This window comes from Notamacropus eugenii, chromosome 1 (assembly GCF_028372415.1).
Source record: "Notamacropus eugenii isolate mMacEug1 chromosome 1, mMacEug1.pri_v2, whole genome shotgun sequence".
Lineage (NCBI taxonomy): Eukaryota > Metazoa > Chordata > Mammalia > Diprotodontia > Macropodidae > Notamacropus > Notamacropus eugenii.
In genome coordinates, this window is record NC_092872.1 from 290,157,421 (window position 1) to 290,178,915 (window position 21,495).

Genomic DNA, 21,495 nt, shown 5'->3' on the forward strand with positions numbered 1-21,495 from the left:
GCAAATCTTACTGTAGTTTTCTAAAACCAAGCCGTTCACCACCTCCCACAGTACAATAGTATTCTACAAACATGTTTGTATTTAAATTCTGATCTTTTATTAGAAATGTTGCCTTTCCACATGGCCAAGTGGTTTTTGGGAACCAGTGTCTCTGTACAGAATTTATCAGTAAAGAGAACCCAAAGCCAGAGTTTGTCAACTAGAAGATGCAGCTGGTGTCTAAGCGGGACACTGTCAGTTGAGACCAGGACAGCAGCCTCAGCTGAACTGGAGGGATGGCCAGTGCCTGCAGGGATGGCCAGTGCCCTCCTCCTCTTACCCACTCCTCCCTGGCCCCATCAGGTGTAAGGTGTATGGTGGTAGGAAACCCCTTCACTGTCCTTTCCACTTGGCTCCATCCTTTTCTGCCCTGGATTGGCCCAGGCTCTCCCTGTTTCATGGAGATCCATCTGCAGCAATTCGAGTTTAAATGCTGGGCTCTCTGTTCTTTGTGGGAGTGAGAGCTACCTGTGAAGGAGAGGGCATATACCATCAGATATGTTGCTATACTGACTGGTTTTGCTGCTTGGCTTAAAAAACACCCAAACCTTTGTTCCAGGGGGTGCCTGTGGGGTGGGGGTGGCATGTACAGTTCTGAACCCAGAAGCAGGGCCTGAGAGTTGAGCCCATCTCAGGCAACCACCCCATGCTCACTTTTGTCCTTTGTCTCATATCCTTTCCCACAGAATATGTCATTTTATTTTCTGTTTTTTTTTCAGGTGAGTGAGACAATGTAGCACAACACAGGCTGACCGGAGACTCCTGGAGCCTCGAGTGAGGGTTCTCTGGGCTCTCCTCCACCTGGAGTCACAATTTCACAATGTCCAAGAAGGGCAGCAGCAGCCGAACCAAAGGGGAGAAGCCTGATGCCTTAGCCGCCTTACAAGCTGCCAATGAGGACCTCCGGGCCAAGCTCACAGACATCCAGATAGAGCTACAACAAGAGAAGAGTAAGGTATGTGTGGAGGCTTGGGCTCCCAGCCCCTCATGGCAGGTATTTGTGACTAGAAGGGCAGTGGACCTCACTTTGGGACCCTGAGAACAGAGCCTTGGAAGGGCCCAATTACTGCAGGAGTAATGGTGGCTCATATTTCCACCGCAACTCCTTAAGACAGGGAATATAGGTCTTCTTGTCCCCATTTTACAGATGAGGAAAGCTTGACTGTAGTTGGATATGCAAGAAAGTCAATGAACCAGCATTTGAACCCAGGCCTCCTGATTCCAAGCCCAGGGCTCTTCGTGGCACATCATGTCTCCTTACTAGTACCACTGCCTGAAGGGAGTAGCTTCCCTGCTTTGAGGTTGGCCCACAGGAAGGAGTTCTGTATCCATGCAAGGCTCTGGAGGGCAAAGTCAGTTCTGAAAACAGGGGCAGCGCTGGGCTCAGCGACTTCAACCCTCATGGAATCTCCTCTTGAAGCCCATTGAGGGGAAGGGACTAAATCTCCCTTATTCTAGGTTTGAAGTTTCAAGGTGAGGGAAATTATTGCTGACCCCTGGACAGTGTGTCACAGGAGGAAGGTCCTGGGATGGCAGTGTGGGTGATTTGGGTCCATTCAGTATCCATGTAAGCATGGATGCAGCACTTAATCATTTTGGGTCTCAATTTCCTCCTTTGTAAAAGGAGGAAATTAGAGCCCACAGCCTCTAAGAGCCAAGTCTGACTTTCTGTGCTTCTAACACATCTTTGGGAAGAGGTTGATCTTCATTGACTGCATGGGATCCTATTGTGGGGACAGTAGCCAGGCCATGCAGCTAGCCCACTTCATCTGTTAGGGGAGAGGTTTGGAGGAAAGAAATTCCTGTGGGTCAGCCCTTCAGACAGATATGCTGAGCTGCACCTGCATCAGTGGGGAAGTGAATATGCTTCAGATAAGTTCATTCTTCAATTCAGACTTTCATGGTGGAGTAGGTGAAGAGCTGGGGGCTGGGTAGGTGAGGTAATGGAAATTATAAATGGCTCCATGGTATCCTAGTGGGAGGAAAGCACGGTCACTGTCCCAGGGAGAGAATTGACCTTGGGGGACCCCTATGTCCCAGGAGCACCAGCGGTAACTTGCCCTTTCTTTACTTGTCCTATCTGTGAGACAAAGAACTAAAAGATACTTAAGAAGACAGTCTAGGGGATGGGCTATTGTCCAACTTTCAGTCTAGGATCCAAGGCACCAGACCTAGTTGAGGCCTGAGTGTCCTGGAGAGGCCCACCCAACACTGTCTGGGTGGAGACCCTGAAGAATTATCAGCTGCTGTCCATGGTTTGACCCAAGCCAGGCTGAGAGCAGGAGTCACCAGACAGCTTAGGATCCCAGGTCCTAGAGGTAAGGCTGGTGCACCAGCCCCCTGATTTTACAGAGACTAAGCAAGTGCTTACTCAGGGTCAACACAAGAAATACCCCAGGACGTGGGAGTGAAACAGCCTAGCCAGTGCTCTCTTCACTGTGCTATGATGGGAACTAGATTCGGAATCAAGACACTTGGCTTCTAACTTTGGCCTGCCAAAATCTCACTATGGTAGACAATAGGGAACAAAGTGCTGAAATCCCAGGATTCTGAGGCAGGGAGTGTGCCTCTGCAACTCATGACCTGGCCCCACCCTGGACCTTCCTGTCTCTAGCCTTCACTGTCTTTCTCTCTAAGATGACGTTGTACCAGATACTCTTGAAAGTTCCTGTCTCTCTCATAGTCTCTGATTCTCAGGTCAGGCTAGTTAACATCTGGATCTCAGCATGATCCCCAGAATACAGAAGGGTGCAAGTGAGAAGTTCTGTTGAGATCCCTTCAGGCCCCATTGTTCTGGCTTGATAACGAGAGAAGAGGAAGTGTAATGCTGACAGAGATATGAGGGGAGTAGGTTCTGTCCTCACAGGGACAGACAGCAGGCTTCAGTCAGCAAAATCAAATGCAGTCTTTGGTTTATGTCTTTTTGTGACAACAAGGAAGTTTGTGTGTGTGTGTGTGTGTGTGTGTGTGTTTATGATCCAGTTACCTAGGTGTGTGGTCTCTTTTGCCACTCAGCACCAAGGGCTTTTTGTTACTCAGGGACTTAACCACCAGGGAGCTGGGCTTTTAAGAAAAATGTTGAGTCTGCATTTGCCTCAACTCACCTTACAGTCACACACCACACATATACACACACATACATACACATACACACACATACACACACATATACACACACATATTAATGGGTCTCAGAAATTCAAATGTTCCAAGAACACGTTCTAGAGCAAGGAGGCACATCTGACCTGCCTTGTCCTGAATGAGACTCAGGAGTTCTCCAGGTCATAAATCACCATAGGATCAAGCTTTTCATCAATGGTCCATATGTTGAGAGATAGCCTCCTATCCCTCACTGGTTGGTGACAAGAGCAACTTCCTCACCTTCAGAGTTCTCACAAAAGGAGGGCGTTGCCTCGAGAAGGCTTGGGTTTCTCTTCCTAGGAGGCCTTTATCAGAAGTTAAGCAGTCAGGGTGTGGGAGTGTGGTTTTGTTATAATAAGGATGCTTTAAGTGTCTAGTTGAATTGGAGCTACTGAGGCCACTTCAGATCTTGCACTCTATGACTCTGGGACAGCCAAGAGCAGCTCTAGCTATGCCCTCTTTGTCTTTAAATTCTCAGAATGGAGCAGGAGACTGGCCTGTGGGAAGATGCCCCCTTGGGGTATCTGCAAGTGCTTGGAGGCTGTCATCTGGCCCTTTGCATTTTTCACCTGGAAAATGAATTCTGATCTGAATGTCAGACTTCCTTGTCAGCTGAGGTCCCTCGCAGTTCTAGACATCATTCTGTGCCCCATGAAAGTTTGCTTAGTTAAGAATGTTTGCTGAATGATTAAGATAAAGGAAAACTAGAGAAGTGCATGCACACTTGCACTACCACACTTTGGAATCATAAGAACATTGATGTTGTTGCAAGGGATCTGAGAACAGCTAGAGAAGTGTGAGCAGGGTCTGTACTGGGCAATAGAATTCATTTCAATGAAAAATCAATCAACCAATCAGTATTGAGAATGCACTTACCATGGAATCTTGGGACTGGTCTGGTCTTCAGAGACTTCTTGTCCTACCACAACCCTGCCAACCCTTGGTCACCCAGTCTGTGATGAAGGGGAAGTTATCACCTCCTGAGCAGCCCCTGCCACCCTGGGACAACTCTCATCCTTTGGCAGCTTTCCATCCCCACATTCAGACCCCCTGTTCTTGGCTCTACCCTCCAGGGACAAGGAGAATAAACCTGACTTCTCCCTGTGACATCCCTTCCAACACTGGGAGAGATCAATCAGAAATCCCTTGAGTCTTCTTCTCTTCTCCAGGCTAAACATCTTCAGTTTCTTTCAGCACCTCCTCTGTGGGGAGCACCTCCCATCCTGGGAGCCTCCTCTGCCCTTTGGCCAGCTGATTAGCCTTCTCCAAGAAGGAGCCCAGAACAGAATACCCTGGTGGTCTGTCACCCCTCATTCCCCACTGCCAGCTTCTTTTCATGCAGCCACATCCTGAGTCATGCCACTGTCTCAATTGGAATGAAAAAGCTGAGGTGAGGGTTTATTTTTTCACAGGCAAACTCTTGTTTAATCCCAATTCCTCCATCCCCACCATTTTTTTATTTGGGAAATGGATTTTTTTGAACCCAAGGGTGAGACTTGACATTTATCCCCATTACAATTCTCCTAGTCCATTGGACTCATTGTTTATCCAGTCTCTTTGATTGTATTCCAACCCATTCAAGAAGCCCTTAGCAGCCCCCTCCCACCCCCGCACTGCACACAGTGCCTTCTGCCAACACATCCAGCACCAACTCTCATCAACCTTCCAAGCGTCTGGTCAGGGCCTGTGTTACCAGAACCATAACAGCTCATGCTGCAGGGTCACCATTCATTTTGTCTTCCAAGGATCCAGGGGCTTAATATCACAGTTGAATCCATGGAAGCTTTTGGAAATAACACTTTGGCCTTTGCAGCCTCACCTTGATGGGCAAGAGGAATGGGAAGATATTTAAGCGAGCAGGGGAAGGAGCTTTCATCAGACTGATGAGAGCAGGCCTGGGAAGAGGCTTGTCAGTAAACTCCATGGTCGCTGTGACTGGGCCTGGTGATGGTGATATCAGGACTAACTGTCCATTCTCCCTTCTAATGCCCCAGCAAATGCCACCCCCCAAAGCACAGCTCCCCACTTGCCTCTTGTCGACTTCTAGATTTTCCTGATGTTGGGCCACCAATTCCTAGGATGTGACCTCTTTCCTGGGCCTCTGATTTTATTAGCCTGAGAGGAATAGACCTTGAAGTCCAAACTTTATTCATTCACCAGGCACTTTTTTAGGTTCCATTCTGTATGTGGCAGAGGAGAACAAGACATGCCCCTTTCCCTGACAAGTAAAGCAAAATGTTCCTAAGGGACCACTGTGGGCCTGGAACTGGCACAGGTGATGGCTGGACAAGGATGGATGGGACCCAGGCCTGCCTAGGAGGGCTCCCTGAGGAAATGGCTGATGAGGCCTCTATGCAGAAAAGTCTGTTTCTCTCTGGGCCAACTGGAGGGAGGCTTTGTGAAGGAAGTGACACTAGAGATGGGTCTGGAAGGGAAGGAGGGGCTTCACTGTGTCTTAGAGGGGAAGGGACCCCAGAAGCCTCTAGGCCACTCTGTATCCAAATCTTCTCCACAGTTTCCCTTACAAGTGATCTTCTAGCCTTTCCTGGAAGGCCTCAACTGGTAGGGAATTCACTGTCTCCTGAGGCAACCCAGGCCACTTGTGTTGATTCACTGGAATCTAGTCACTGGAAACAGTGACTAGACCAGCGTTTCCTTAGATCCTTTCAAATCTGCCTCAATGGGACTCCCATGTTGTTCCTAACTCTGTCCCTTTGGGCCAAGCAGGAAGAAACTCAGCTTTCTCCAAGATGAATGAGCTCAAATACCTGAAGACAGTTACCTTGTCCTCCCTCAATCTGTTCTTCTCCAGACTAAAAATCTCCTGTTCCTTACATTGGCAGGATGTTGACAGCAGAACTTGTGTGATGGCAGAAGGGACAATCTAGGAGGCTATGGTGGTGATGTGGGCAAAGGCAAAGAGATGAGAATGAGCAGAAAGAGAGTGGGGGATAGAGAGAAAGCCAGCTTGACTGGGATTCAAGGACAAGAAGGGTAGTAATGTGAGGTGACCTGGGAGGGCAGCTTGGAGGCTGGCAATAGAATCAGGCAGGAGGCAGTGGGGAGCAGCTGAATGTTTAGGAACAGAGGAGTGCCGTGATCAGAGCAATGTTTTCAGAGAATTTCGCAAGAGGCAATAGGTGGGAAAAATGGACTCAAGAGGGAAGAAGAACCCTCATGGAGCTAATAGTCTAGTAGAAAGGATCAGGGGAGCATGCTAGACATAGACGTGAACGTGGACATAAAATTCTCCTCCCTCATAAATATATGCCCAAGTTCTTTCTTGACATCAGGAATGTATATATCTCATTCTCTTTCCTTTAACACCACTTCATGTGATTGTCTCCTGTCTCTACAGATAATTAGGCAAACAACCTGCTTTTTCAAGGTCACTAGCATTTGGTACTGTCCTATCAAGGTGTCTGAACATCTGTGACCTGCCATGTTGAAAGCAGTAAATGATTCCATGTGCTTGGCATTGGTGGACTGAACATGCCTGGAGCCCTTTCTCCAGTCTTTCTCCACAGCCCAGTTAGAGTGGGGTTACTGCATTGTCAATGTCAGTTGGCATTAAGAGGCAAGTGTTTGTGGGAGTTGGGGGTCCAGAGCCCCACTCCCCACAGCTGACAGCTAGCATGCTCTCCTTGGTCCTCAGGAAAGGTTTATTTTACCGATGGTAAGAGTCATGTGATAGTGGAGATTTCATGACAGGTATCCCATTACAGAATCACACCCTGGCCTATGACATCCGAATCTCATCTCAGGTTTCTGGCAGATTGCAGATGTGTCCGGAAGAAAGACGATTTATTTAATGTGTCTCCTCTCTCCAGGGCCCAGGTTAGAAATAAATCCTGCCTAAGTTCCACTTCCTCAGAAATATTAGACTATAACCACAATCTTGGAAAGGCACCACGGTGGTAACAGAATAGGACTCCACTGAGGTCAGGGTCCCAGAGATGAGCACAGGGCAAGGAGAAGGGGGTGGAAGGTTTAGAGAAGCAGCTGTGTTCAATTGAAAGAAAACAAAAGCCTTTCTAACAATTAGGCCTGTTCAAAAGGGATAGAGTGAGCCCTTTGTCCCTGGATGGTATGTTAATGACAGAGGCTGTCTGTCAGTTGGCTGGAGGCATTCCAGAGAAAGTTCTTGCTCTAGGCCATGAGTTGGACTAGAAGAATTCTTAGTTCCCTTCTAATAGTGAGGTCTGGGATTCCGGACCCCTGCTTTGGGAAATGCCCTTCTGTCAGCTCTCCATTGTTCTCATGAGTGAGAAGGTACATGACAAGGCTCTTCCACGGAGAGGGCCCCTTGAAGGGATCTTCTAGGCCTTTAAACCACCAGTCATTGTGGAGTCAACACACGTAGTCTTCTGAGGGCAAAATCACCCCATACCTGGCCTGGAGGTCCAGCTCCATGAATCCTATGGGCAGTGCCTGGGCCTTCCTTTCTCACTGAGGCCTTTCCATGTTTTGGTCATTTCAAGGACATTTATTTACTGCTAAGCAAACATCAGCTTCATATCATCTGATCACACTTTTCTATAGCTTTCCCTCCTAAAGGAAAGATTTTGAGCTAGTTCCCAATATTTTTATGTTTCCTCATCAGAGGACACTTCACAGTCAGTTCATTGCAATTGCAGCCAGTATCACTCTGTTGGTCTCAGGATGGTCCTGGGTCAGGGGCAGCAGAGATTCTTGCTCTGTACTAGGAAAATCTAAAGGGAACTTAACCCCAAGACTAGAAATGGTAGTGGTAGAGAGAGAACCAGGAATGTTCATTAGTTGGACCTTGGAGGCATGAAAAAAGACCTCTCAGGCAGCCCCATGGTTCCTCTTGGCTGAACAGGAGATTAAAATTCAGTGGTGATCTTGGGGTATGCCAACTAATAGAATGAGAAAATCAGAGAAGATCCATGAGGTGGGAGGCAAAGAAAGGACACCCAGTGAAATGGGGAAGGGATGAGCCACACCAGCCAGCCAAAAGGTGACTGATATCAAGAAAAAGTCTTCAAAATGGGAGAAATTCAAAATCTAAGAAAAATGACAGGAATGTAACAACCAACTTAGGTCCATTAGTCCAGTGTAATTAGACTTGATTTTGGAATAGTGGCTGTAAAATGCGGGGGTTGGTGCGGGTACCGCTGTCCACATCTAGAGTTCGGTGAAATTGCTCTCCATTTGCTGCTGTGTTTCAGAGAAACTCAAAATGGCCTCAGCTCTCTGTTCAAGGCTAATCAGATTTCAAGTGCTTTCTTTGAAAGGGCCTTCCTTGGCCCTGGCTCGTTATGTGCTTAAATCACATTTTACTCTGCAGTTAGTACATTGTCTTGGGGCTCCCAGGGGAGCCATTTCCATAGGTATTTATGTGTGAGTTTCAGACTTTGAAACATTCTCTGGTTCTTTCCTCATGGGATGGCTTTTTGATGATTATAAGAAGTTAAAATTCCTCATGCCTGGCATAATACAAAGGATTTATGTCACTGGGAGCTTAGGAAGCAGCTGGGGTCTGGCCATCTTGGAGGGGAAGATGGCTGCCCTTGGTCCTGCCCACTGCTTTGGGCACACAAGCACATGCCATTCTGCACATATGGCACTCCATCCACATACTGGTGTGGGTTTGCCAGCCTTCCCCCCACTGCACCTCTCACTTTTTTCCCCTTGCACTGCTGTACCTTTTTCAGGATAACTGTCATTTCCGTCATTCCGTCCGACTCTATACATCCATTATCACATTTGATCTTTGCACACCCTGAGGCAGATGTTATTGTCATGTATGTGGAAACAGAAGCACAGAGAGAATCAGAGAATCCCCAAGGTCAATGGCTGCTCAGAGGCAGAAGCAGGATTCTAAGTCAGGTCTTCCTGACTCCAGGCTCAGCGGTCAGTCCACTGTGTCCCTTAGAAATGCCTCTCTCCTCTTTGTTTGCTAGCCACCCTCAATCCTACCTTGGTGGCTGATGACTTTTCTCTCTTCATCTGGACAACCAAACAGCTAGCAGCCTACATATGAACTCATCAGAGATGGGACCAATCTGGTCTAATAAGTATGCAAATATCCTAGATAAAGTCCCTGCCTTCAAGGTGCTAATGATCTATGAAATAAAATGATGCCTAATTATATTTGGCATACAATTTCTGTTGTGGAGAGGCCTGAGAGGTCATGGGGATTGGAGAAGATATTCATTCCACTGTCTTGTTTCTCATGTGATTGGAAGTTAGGAACTTAAAAAAGTTTTTGGATCCAAGTCAAAATGTCAATCAGATATTTTATGGGGCTGGACTTTGGAAGAAGGATCAGGATTAAACATATGTAAGGAGAAAACTCCCAAGAGATCCATCCAAGGCAGATTAGATGGTTTGGGGTTCTCATTCATGAATTGTCTTTAAAGAAAAACTGGATGAACACTTGTTGTTCATGTTGTTCAAGGCATTCTTGTTCAGATATGGGTTGGACCAAAAGGATCCTGAGGTGTCTTCCAACTGTATGATGCTTTAATATCAACTTGGGCAGCACCCTCATGAAATCATAGGACAAGGTGAGCCCTCCAAAGGTGACAGTGATGAGACCTCAGGACATAAGGCTAATAAACATTGAGCGTGTTGTCTCCTTTAGAGACTAAGAGGAAGAAGAGAAGTCAGTGAAAGAGAAGAGAATCAAACTATCTGAGAGATGGGAAAAGAACCCATTGGGAAAATCCAGGAAAAAGAGTGTCTATGTTGTCCATTTGGGACAATAAGGTCAGAAAAAAATAGGACTGAGGAGTCGTTATTAGATTAGGTAACTGAGAAATCAATGGTAACTTTGAGGAGAATAGTTTCCGTAAAGTGAAGGGGTTGAAAGACAGGTTAGAAGAGTTTAAGGAGAAAGTAACTGATGAGATGGAGGAACACAAAAGGTGCAAACCCTTTTCTGAAAAATTTGGTAGTGGAAAGGAGAGAAAGAGGACAGTGGCCAGATGGGGTGTTGACGGTCTTTTGAGGGCTTGTTCTACACTTGCTCAAAGGTAGAGAAGACAGAGCCAATGTAGTAGGAGGAACAGAAGATGCTCAAGAGAGAGATGGGCAATGAGAAAGCAAGGATCTAAGGGGGTGGCAGGAGGGCAGAGAGGCAGCATTGCAAAAGAGAGATGCCTCCTCTTCTGGGGCAGAAAGGAAGAAAGAATGTAGATGTAGATATTTTGAATCAGAAAGGAGAGACCATGTGGGAGCTCATGCCTGATCCTCTCTGTCTTGGGAGCTCATAGCTCCAGAGGGTGGGCTGTTTGGAAGCGTAGAGAAGGTAAGATGAGTTAACATCACCATGCAAAAGTCAGTGATATCCCATGCCATGGAAGATACATTGGTACTGGTCATAGTCTGAGTGGCTCCCTGAAAGTATCTTGGAAATGCTCTGAAATCTTTCTGGGGGACACCTGTAGGGCACAACAAAGGATGGGAGCTGTCACCCCAGAATTAGAGTTAGGGCCAAAGCAATGTACTGGGTCATATTTATACTTTGTCCTGTGAGTGATCATGTGAATGAACTATTACATATAGTAAGTACTTAACAAATGTTTTATCAAATCTCACTTAATTTGTGTCATCAGACCTGACTGAGAAAGCTAACTATGGATTCATGCTAGCAAGTTGTTAGTACATGTGGTGAATCCAACAGCTTGAATGAGTGAAGGCCATAGGAAGGAAGCAATATGGAAGAATCAAAGGCTTAATTTATAATAATTATGGTTGGGGAGTTCCATATTTGAAATTTTGGAGATGGAGCAGGATTATCTCTCTCCAGTAGGATTCTTTGGAAACCAACTGGGTTAGCAATTTTAAAGAAATTCAGCCTGAAAACTCCTTTTCTGCCAAATGTACAAATATTACCTCAAAGAAAGGGAGAACTGAACAAAACTAATAGTTCTGTGGAATAGACAAAATAATGAGATTCAGACATCATAGAAAATATACAAGTAAGGCTATCCTATCTTCGAAGACCATAACTATAGAGTTAGATGGTATCACCATTATCACCACAAAAAATAAAATAAGAAAAATGAAAGAATAACAGTGATAGATGAAAATAGGATTTAGTGCTGAAAGAAAGCTTAAAGATACTTTAGTCTCACTCCCCTTCATTTTACAAATGAATAGATTGAGGCCCCAAAATATGAAATGATTTACTCAACGTAAGCTATGTAATTGCTGAGAGAAACTTGATTCCAAATTTAGCACTGACTACTGAAGGAAATCCTAAAGGCCATATAGTTCCAGTTCTTTATTTTAAAGAGGAAGAAACTGAGGCAAAATGAGTTTCCTAAGGTCACATGCCAAACAAGTAGATGTGTCAGACCAGCTTTTGAACTTAGATCCCATGACTCCAAATCTAGTGCTCTTTGTACCACAATCTGAATGTACCTCTCTGACTCTGTCTTTGTCACTTTGTCTCTGTTTATCTTTGTACCTGTTTATCTCTGTAGTTATTCTCTCCCTATCTATAATATCTCACTTTACTCTGACAAAGGAGGGGCATCTTGCTTTTTTGTTGAATCCTTTCTGTCCAGAAGCTCCCTTTGATATTCTTTTAAGTAACCTTCATTTTACTGATATGTGGAAGAGAGGGAGTGGGGGGTAGGTAGTCTCACAATGTGATTTAAACCAGAAGCTACACTCCCATACCACCCCAACACTCATATAACATTCATGGGCGTATATAGGAGGAAGCTGAATATTTGAGGTAGAGAAACCTGACACAGTGGCTGGGTCCATCTGGGCACTTCATCAAGAGTGGCTCTGTGAAACTTTCTCTTTTCATCTCTTCTTGACCATGTGGGTTTTTCAAAGAATAATTCTGGATATTATGTAGAAAATAAGACAATAGTTGAGGGTGCCTTTTCCCACTTTTTTTCTTACTTGGAACAAAGTTCAAAACAAAGTATCTTTGACTGAAGGTAAAAGACAGAGGGTAGAGAGATCTATTTCTATTGGAAGTGAGATAGTATTATTTTTCCTCCAACACTGACTTTCTTTCATGTTTGGATGAATCCATTATTTTATCCATATGGGTACTCTTTTGGAAGAGTTGATAGTCGCCTTTCAAGCTCTACCTATGCATTCCTGTCCTGTGTAACTCTTATCCATGTCTTACATCAAACTTCCATACAGATTTTATTCAACCGAATGGACACCTTTCCTCTGGTCTTCTATCATTCCATCGGTACAAGTGCCACGTTTAATCTGTTATTCTTCAAATGCTCTTGATAACTGTCTCACTTTCTTTTCTAATTGTTCATTTCTTGGAATATAGGACCATAGTTTTAGAACTGGGAAGGACTTTAGAGTTTACTTTGTTTAAAACCTATCCCCCCTCCGCAGCCACTTGCCTTTGGAGAATGCCACTCCTTGCTGTTTCTTTGTTGGTGTATTTTTTAAAAGAATAATTTCAGTCTTTCTGAATTTTGATTATAATTCTAAAATAGTTAAGCCTCCCCTAGTTATGAAAGTCTGCTCCTTTAGTACTTATAGGACATGGGAAAAAGTTCTCTCACCAAGATGAAAATGAAAGGATTCGTGAGCAAAGAGTTCTTAAATCAACCTGCTCCTTTGGAATTTTTGGCCTTGGAAAAGCATGGCTTATGTAGTATTATTGAACATTTGCTGGGTGCCAATAAATGCTTTTTGAATTGAATTGAATGGCTACACTGGAGAAGGCACTAAATTAAAAAGAAGTTGTACCTTAAATTGCCTTGAATTTCACCCAGATTAAAACCATCTTAGAAATGCTCTTGGTTGTTCAAACTCAAGCTATTTTTAAAAACTAAAGAAAGCAATCATGGGATATGTCTATTTATAATGTTGAATTAGAAAAGTTCCCTCAGCAACCGTTTTTAGTTAACTCTTACTCATATATAGTTCTCCCCCTTCGAAGTGCTCTGTGAACATTCAGCTATAAACTCTCAGAAAATGAAAAGACTTGTGAGATTACCTGAAGAGGACACTGAGGCCTGCAAACCTTGCAGGTCCACACAGCAAGTTAGTGGCAGCTCTGAGACTATAATCCAGTCCTCCAGACTCAGTCCAGTATAGCATGATAATTGTTTGTTCTCATCTTGATATCAGCCCCCACTAGAGGGGCTCACAAAATCGTATGTTAGGCATGATGCAAATCAGATTCTTATGTATGTAGTTTTTCTTAGAAATATATTAGCTTTCAAATTGCTTGAGCCTTGAGGGAGTGGAATCTGAAGATTCACAAGCAGTCTACAAGCACATGAAACTTGGCAGCTTGATTGAGCTCCCATCTGTGTGCCTTCAGTGTCTCTGTCTCTCTGGGATTCATTGTTAAATGAATTCACTTTGTTAAATGAAACCCAATTCAAGCCCATCAGAGAACTGCTTTTGGTCTTGGGTTTTAGCACTTGGAATTGTAATTTTAGCACCATTATTGGGGAGGGAGTGGGGCTCCTTGTGAGAACTATGCAGCAGTAGCCTGGAAAGAAGGGACCTTGAAGGATCAGTTTCAGGCTTCCGTCTATAGCCTGACCACTGTGGGTGCAAGAAGCATTATGAATGAAAGACAAAAGCAGCAAAAAGATCTTGATTACTTTGGGGAAATAATTTGAATGATGTTGGGATATCAAGAAGGAAAATGATTTCTATATTTTTTCTGAACTACTGAGTGATAGAAACATTGTGGGGGAGGAGAGGTTTGACAGATTATCTGAAATCCCATGCCATATCCTCAGTTTCCTTGGTCTCTAGATAGATTGGAACTTTCTTGTTATTGATTTACTGTTGTCATTAATTTCTATGACATTGACACATAATGATCTTTCGCCAAATTAAATAATTTGTCAATACTATAAATAAATCAGTGTTCTATTTGCATACTACAAAGGGCAGCAAGCAGATTCTTAAGAACAGTGTGAATTTGGCTTCTAAGGACCTGGACCCAAATCCTGGGTTTTTGTGGGCAAATCCCTGCTTCTTGAGGCCCCTGATTGTTCTCATTTACCAAACAGAATTGGATTTGGTGATTTTCTGGATTCCTATCCACTTGCAAATGCTGTGACTTTGTGACTCTACTGGCACAAATGATTGTGTGTTCTAGAGAGAAAGCATTTGGGACCCTTGGCACATTATGTACTATCTAGGAGCGAGTGACCTGCACTGCAGATACGTCAGGACCATAGCCAGCAATCATGGCAAAGTTGATTGCAGCTGGCTGGTTCAGCATGGAAGCACCCTAGAGCTGCTTGGCTTTCGGAAACGTGGGAAGGCAGCTTTGCCAGGGAGGAGCGAGGAGGAAGAATTCTTCCTGGCATCTGCCATGTTCACCAGGCAGGCAGATTTTTGAGCTTTTCAAGAATCAGAGTAAGACTGAGGCACTCCTCCAGGGCACAGGAAGATTGTTTCCTGGAGGGGCCTTGCCCTGCAGTTGGTGTATCTTGGGGTATTTTTCCTTGTTTCCTTTCCAGTCAGGAGCAATGGTTATGGCTACCAGTCCCTTTCTTAGGAACCTGGGATCCCTCAGGAGATTTGGTTTCATCCCTGTGTTGGGAGGTGGTCAGACTTAGGAAAGTCTGAAAGAAGGAAAAGGCCTTTCAGAGAGGACTTCAGATACATTTTTGACATGGCCCAGTTCTCATACATTGCTGATGTTCTGAGAATCCACGTGTAACCATGGCCATTAGCACCATCATCTGTAAAGTGAGGATAATGTTTGTGCTACCCATTTGTCAAGTTACAAATCAGTCAATTCATAAACATTTATTAAATGCCGACTGTATGCCAGGCACTGTGCTAAGTGCTTCGGATACAAAAAGGAAAAGGTCAAACTCTGTCTTACAAGGACCAGACAGCATACAAACAAATATATACACAACAAGCCACATACAGGATAAATAGGAAATCATTAACAGAGGGAAGGCCCTAGAATTGAGAAGAGTTGGGGAAGGCTTCCTTTGCAAAGTGGAATTTTAGCTGCACTTAAAGGAAGCCAGGGAGGTCAGAAGTCAGAGTAGAGCCAGGAGAGCATTCCAGGCATGGGAACATAACGTAGGCAGTATGTGGTCATTCATATTTAATCGCAGTAAATTCTTGTGTAAACACTGCTTTTCCTCGTCACTCCACAAACATTTATTGAGCACTTACTATGTGCCAAGCACTGTACTAAAGGCTATGACTATAAAAGAGAGGCAGCAATAGCCCCTATTCTCCAGGAGCATGCACCCTAGTGGGACAAATAACATGTAACTAGGTGATAGAAAGTAATAAGAGAAGCAGAGGCCCTCCCAGCTGGTGGGAGGAAGAGGAAAGCCCTCCTGTACATGGTAGGATTTGATATGAGTCTTCAAAGAAGTCAGAAAAGCTCAGAAGTGGAGGAGAGGGGGCCAAGCATTCTCAGCATGAGGAGCAGCCAGTGCAAAGACCCTAAGGTGGGACATGGGACGCTGAGTACAAGGAATTGTAAATAGGCCAGTATAATTGAATTCAGTTCCTGGAGGAAACCAAAGTAAAGGAAGACTGAAAAAGTAGAAAGGAATCAGACTGCAAAATGTTTTAGGGGCCAAGCAGAGGAATTATATTTATATTTAATCCCAGAAGTAATAGGGAGCCGCTGAAGAGAGGAGAGAAGGAGGGAGAGGGAAAGAGATTGTGTTACAAGGAGAAAAGCTACTTTATCTTGAGACTGTAATGGAAGAGAAGACAGTGGGGAAGATGACTGAATGAGGTGAGATGAAGGGGCAGGGAGAAAGACAAACTCTCAGAGAATAGTATTTTTTTCTTAGTGAAGTATGAGGTGATGTTCTCAGCTAAGAGAGTAGAAGGAAAGGTATCAGGGGACATCTGAGGAAAGAGTATGAGACTTGGAGTGCGGGATGACAAACTGAATAGGAAAGCATAGAATACTGACTTTCTGTAATGAAGGCACAATTGAGATTGGGAAACAAATTTGTGGTTGACCCAGGCAGCGTGGTTTCACGATAACCTTCAGGTCCATTGAGTAGCACAGGAACAAGTGTGAAGGAAGCAGATGATGAGAATCATTCAGTGGTAGGATTTGGTAAAGTGAAATCAGCAATAGGTCTTGAAGTCAAGGGATCTGAGGGTAGACAACAGTAGTGAGTAGAATTGGTTCGCCAAGGATTGAGATAAGGAGGAGAGGAGAGCACAGCCAGTGTAAAGATGATGGCCTTGGAAAGAATAGGGGGTAAAGGAGTGGAGGGGACGGTGAGGATGCACAATGAAGTCATTGGTTGCAAAGCATAAGGAAAGATGGAATGATAAAAGTCTTATTATACTTGGGAAATTAATTTTTTCTTAAAAACCTGGGTATAGGGTTTCACTTTTGTCCTATTAAATTTCATTTGATTAGATCCATGACATTATTCTAATGTGTCAAATACTCCTTTGGTGTACTTGCTTTCCTTTCTAGTTTTATGCCATCTGCACATTTGAGTGAATGCTGGCACTGTCTTAATCCAAGTCACTGATAAGAATGAGCAATGGCCCAAGGCCAAGGATACAGCTCTGACACATTCTCTCCAAGCTGGCTTCATGTCATCCAGACCTTTTTATTTTTTCAAATACTCAAGACAGAAAAATGGCAAAATGGCCTTAAAATAAATTTATGATAACACTTGACCTTTGGGTCACATGCAACCTTGATTCCTTGAAGATAATTGTATTTCTAGTTTCCCAAATACACAGAATTGCTGGGAGAACATTTGTTGTTGTGGTTGTTGGGAAGGCTTTGTGGTGAGGGCTTTTGGGAATCATGAAACACACTGACCAGTTTTCCAAATGCAATCCAATCTCCTCTTTTTCTTCCATGCAGTCTGTGCCCCAAGGCACTGTTTATCTGTAGTATCTGACCCAGGATATAATAATGATGGTGATGATATGATAATACTTATATAGCATCTTAAGGTATGCAAATACTTCACAAATATCTCATTTGATTCTCACAATAATCATGCAATATGGATACTGTTATCCTCACCAGTTTACATTTGGGGAAGCAGAGGCCCACAGAGGTTAAGTGATTTGCCCAGAGTCACCAACTAGTAAATGTCTCAGACCAGACTTGGTCTCAGGTCTTTACTCCAAGTCCTGTACTCTATCCACTAGGGTACCACCTAGCTCCCTAGTTATTAATTATAGGGAATAGCTCTGCATTGGCATGTCATGGTATAGACAACAGGCAGTTTTATACATTTAGTTTTTCCTAATTGGCTGTTAGGCTGATCTCTTCAGTGATCATGGGTCTTAAAGTAGAAGGCTTATAATGTTCTTGACCTTGATACCATAAGTACAAAGTCATCCTTAAGCCAGAACACCCAGACATTGTTCCTGTTGATGGGGACTTCCTTTTCTATTTGCACCTGACATACCTTGGCAATCATCTTTGGTGACCTCAAATCTCCTTACATTGTACTTCACTTTACATTAATCATCAGAGGGTACTGTCCAAACCTGTAGTTGCATTTTAGAAGAATATGGTATGATATTAACAGTATGAGAGACTCTTTTTGAAGGAAAGGGTTAAAGACCTTCTTCTGCTCTCTCATATAAAATTTTTTTGTAATAAATAAGAAACATGTTGGATTCTTGTATTATCTTCATCTTTCCAGCACTTGTGTGATTATAAAGATGTGGTCTGCTGTAGAAAATCATTGTTGGGGGCTTGCCTATTCCCTTTTCTTGTTTTTATAATGGATGCCTGAGACATTTGCTCTGGTCCTTGTAAAGATCTTATAAAGATGTGAGGGTGATATGAAGGTCTTTAGTAACTGATGTTCATTCACCACATTGCCGATGTGTTATGGTTAGATAGGGTGGGGAGACACAAGCAGGCAAAAGTATACTTCCAGTTGTGACCTATGTGTAAACAGTGGCATGGGGCATGTCATGAAGGAAACAGGGACACATGGAGACCAGAAGAGCAAGTAGGTTTATGAAAGGAGTTTGAGGCAGCTGAAAGAAAGGCTGAGTACTGCATGGATTCCCAGGAGATGTACAAAGATGGGTAGGAAGGTTTCTGGTTTGTTGGATAGCTCTTTGGGAGAGGATCTGTGGGAGAGCAGGGATATTGACCAGGTTGTGCCAGTAAAAAGAGAGGAAGCACAATGGGATCAGAGATATGGGGAATCACTGAGGAACCATCACCATTATCTGCTTTATGTCATAGGTCATGGTATAATAGAATCCTAGGGTCATATGCCTTTAGAGATGGAAAAGACCAGAAGGGCCACCAAGCCCTAGAGAGTGTAGGTCAGTAGGATTATAGATCTCAGGCTAGATGGGCTCCAAGGGCCATCTAGCCTGACTTCCTCATTTTAGGGATGAGGACAGGGGCCTTGGCCAAGGGCACTCAGGTAGTAAGTCCCAGGTCCTTAGATTCCAGAGTCAAGGCTTCTTGTACTCTCTTATCACCACAGTGAGCAATGGGTAAGAGCTTGCCCATAGACAACACAAAGCTCTACATGATCAAGTGAAAGATTTAACTCCCATGGCAGAACCCAGTGGAGTGCAAAGGTGGAGTCTTGGACTGGAGTACTGTAATATTTTGAGATGTTCAGAGATTTCCAGGTTCTATGATTTGCAACTCCAATGACATTGGTAGAATAGTGATATTCTAAAGATGTATCTTGGTTTTTGAGAGAAATGTGAAGTCACTAAAAGGAGTTTTGAAATTTTCCAAAGACCATCCAACCTACTCTCCTCCTCTTGTTTAATTACTGAGTACAACTTTCCATCCATTTGAATTGTTCCTTCAAGATGTATATACTGATGGACTGGCTTTGTAGGTTGGCCAACTAACTGCCTTGTCTGAAAGCCCTGAAGATTGGTCCCAGTAGCACATTGTTTTAGGAATAGGCTCACCAAAAATGGAGAAACTAATCCCAGGAAGACTAGGTACTTGGTGATGAATTTTTCAGATGTGGTGACCTGCTCATTCTATCTTTCCTTCTAACAAAGCAAGTTTAAATGTTCCTTCTCCTCTTCCAGTGGCTTCATGTTCTTGCCCCTTCCCTCCTATCACAACTCACTTGCAGGAAAGACTCTGATAAACTTCCTCTCAAGTGTTGATTACTGAGAAGTTGTAAAGCTTCCTCTGGGTTGAAGGAATGAGTCCCTAACTTGGGGAATCCAAACATTATGAAGCTGCTATAGAAAGCATTTGAGGAGCAAGAGATATTTCCCTTGTCCCTAAAGTGACGGTGTGCTAGTATTTATCTGCTAGTGACTCTGAACAGCTGACTCTGAGAGAAAAAAAAGATACACCGACTCACTTTTAGGTTTAATATGCATTATATTTTGTCCATCACTCTCTTAAGTCTAAGCAATCTACAAATTATTAAACCTGTTCTTGATTTGTAGCCTGACAATTTCCAAGATGTAAATGCTCGCATTGCAAATTTCCAAAGCAGCTTTCTCATGAACCTGTAGGAGCTGGCTACAGGACATCCCTGCCTGGAGTCCCAGGATATGGGTGTGAAGTCTCTGAAGGCTAGTCAAGCCCCAGAGAACTTTCCCACCTAAAGACAACTGGCAACACACCAAGCCCACCACCGTCCACAGCTGATCCCCTCCAACCATTATGGCTGCCACAGTTGTTACTTATTTGGCAGATTTGGTCCAGTCCAACTGAAAGCTCATTGGTCCCTGGTCTTATACAGGGATAACGTGACCCCCAGTAGCTGCCTTCCTGTCTCTGAGTGTTGCTTCCCAAGGAAGTGCTCTTTTATTCTGAAGTCTTTGTTCTTAATTTTGTTTCCATGGCAACTGGACTTTTCTTCCTGAGCTCTTCTCATCGTTCCAGATGGCCTTGCTCATTTTTTATCCCTGAAGTATTTAAATCCTAGAATGGCAGAGCGAGAAGGGGATTTGGAGCTTGGATGCCAAGTGGGAAAGAGAGGATTGGAATCCAAGTTTTCTGAACCCGAGTCCCATGCACCATGCTAAGGTTCTGATCTATCAGCCAACCGATCAAGACACATTTATACAGCACTTGCTGTATGTGGGGCTTGGGTTCGGTGCTGAAGATACAAACATGAAAGTGACACAGTCCCTGCCTTCAAGGGGCTTCCGAGCTTCTAACAGGACACGTAATCACAAGAAGAAGCCTGGACTGCACGTGCAGTAAATGCCTGCAAGCAAATGAAGGGTTCAGAACACCAGACTTCCAGCGGGACTGGGCGGGGCGGGGCAGGCTCTGAACCTTGGAGGGAGCCTTTACTGTGTTCTAGCTGAGAATGAGCCGGCACAAGACACTGCGGGTCCCGTTCTTCCACCCAGGAAAGCTCAGGAGGAAGGCATTGTCTCCGTCCTCCAGCATTTGCTTCTACTGAAATCTGGAAATAATGGGAAAGCCTAAAAGTGGCCAGATATCTCAGGTGCTACTGAAAGTTCCATTAGCTCCCATTAGGAAGAGCCCTAATGGACATGCACGTGGCAGGCTGTCAGGATCACTAAGAGGTTTCTTATTGATTGTGAGGAAGACTGCTGACACATGAATGGTGCGATGAGGGCTCCCTTCCTGCTGAGATCCAGGACAGTGGAATCCTGAACCCTCTCCAAAGGCCTTGAGACTTCTGTTTTACTCAATGAGAAAGTGGTTTTTACTGTGCTTTAGTAAACTCATCCACATCAGGACACCCATTTGTGAAAGGAGACACTGTCACTGGTGGAGAGAAAGGAAGGCTGCATTCATTCATTCATTCATTCAGTGTGCATTTATTAAACATCTTCCATGTGCCAGGCACTGGGTGTGAGGTACTGAGGATTACAACACAAAAATTATACTCTAAGAACTTGTATTTCATTTCAACAGAACAACATGTTTGCAAATAAATGAACATAAAATGAATGCAAAGCCTGTCCATCCAAACTAGCTGTGAGATGTGGAGAAATTCACTTGGCTCCTTTTTAGGAGGAAGGAGTTAGAGCAGGCCACCTCTCAGGTACCTTCTAGGACACTGCACAGCACTGTTCTGAGGCTTTCTCATGGGGATCCAAAGGCTCTGCTGGGGAATGGTGTGCTCAGGCTTCTGGTGAGGGTTCAGTACAGGCGCGTTGTCCAAGGACTGGCCTGGCCTCTCTAGCAGGGCCATTCCCAGGATGGCTGTAGTAAATGAAGAGCAGTTGAGAGAAAGCAGATGAGGGCAAAGAGGTCTGAAAATGTGAAGGTCGCCATTCCACCTGGACTGGAAAAGATTCCTGGTTATCATTCTCATCTCATCTCATTCACTGGCACTCAGACAGGGTCCTGGGACCACTGGCTCATGTAGAGAGTCTTTTTTTGTTTGTCACTCTCCAGTTTCTTGTGCACCT

The 21,495-nt window shown here is 44.3% G+C and overlaps 1 protein-coding gene across 2 annotated transcripts in view; it reads left to right on the forward strand.

Annotated features, from left to right (window-relative positions):
* Window positions 1–761: 761 nt before the first annotated feature.
* JAKMIP3 (Janus kinase and microtubule interacting protein 3) overlaps window positions 762–21,495 on the forward strand; it is a 136,021-nt gene continuing 115,287 nt past the window's right edge. For both annotated transcript variants that reach the window (XM_072629108.1, XM_072629109.1), the window contains exon 1: window positions 762–994. In XM_072629108.1, coding sequence (XP_072485209.1) covers window positions 860–994 — 135 coding nt within the window. In that variant the 5' untranslated portion in view covers window positions 762–859. The remainder of the gene's footprint in view (window positions 995–21,495) is intronic.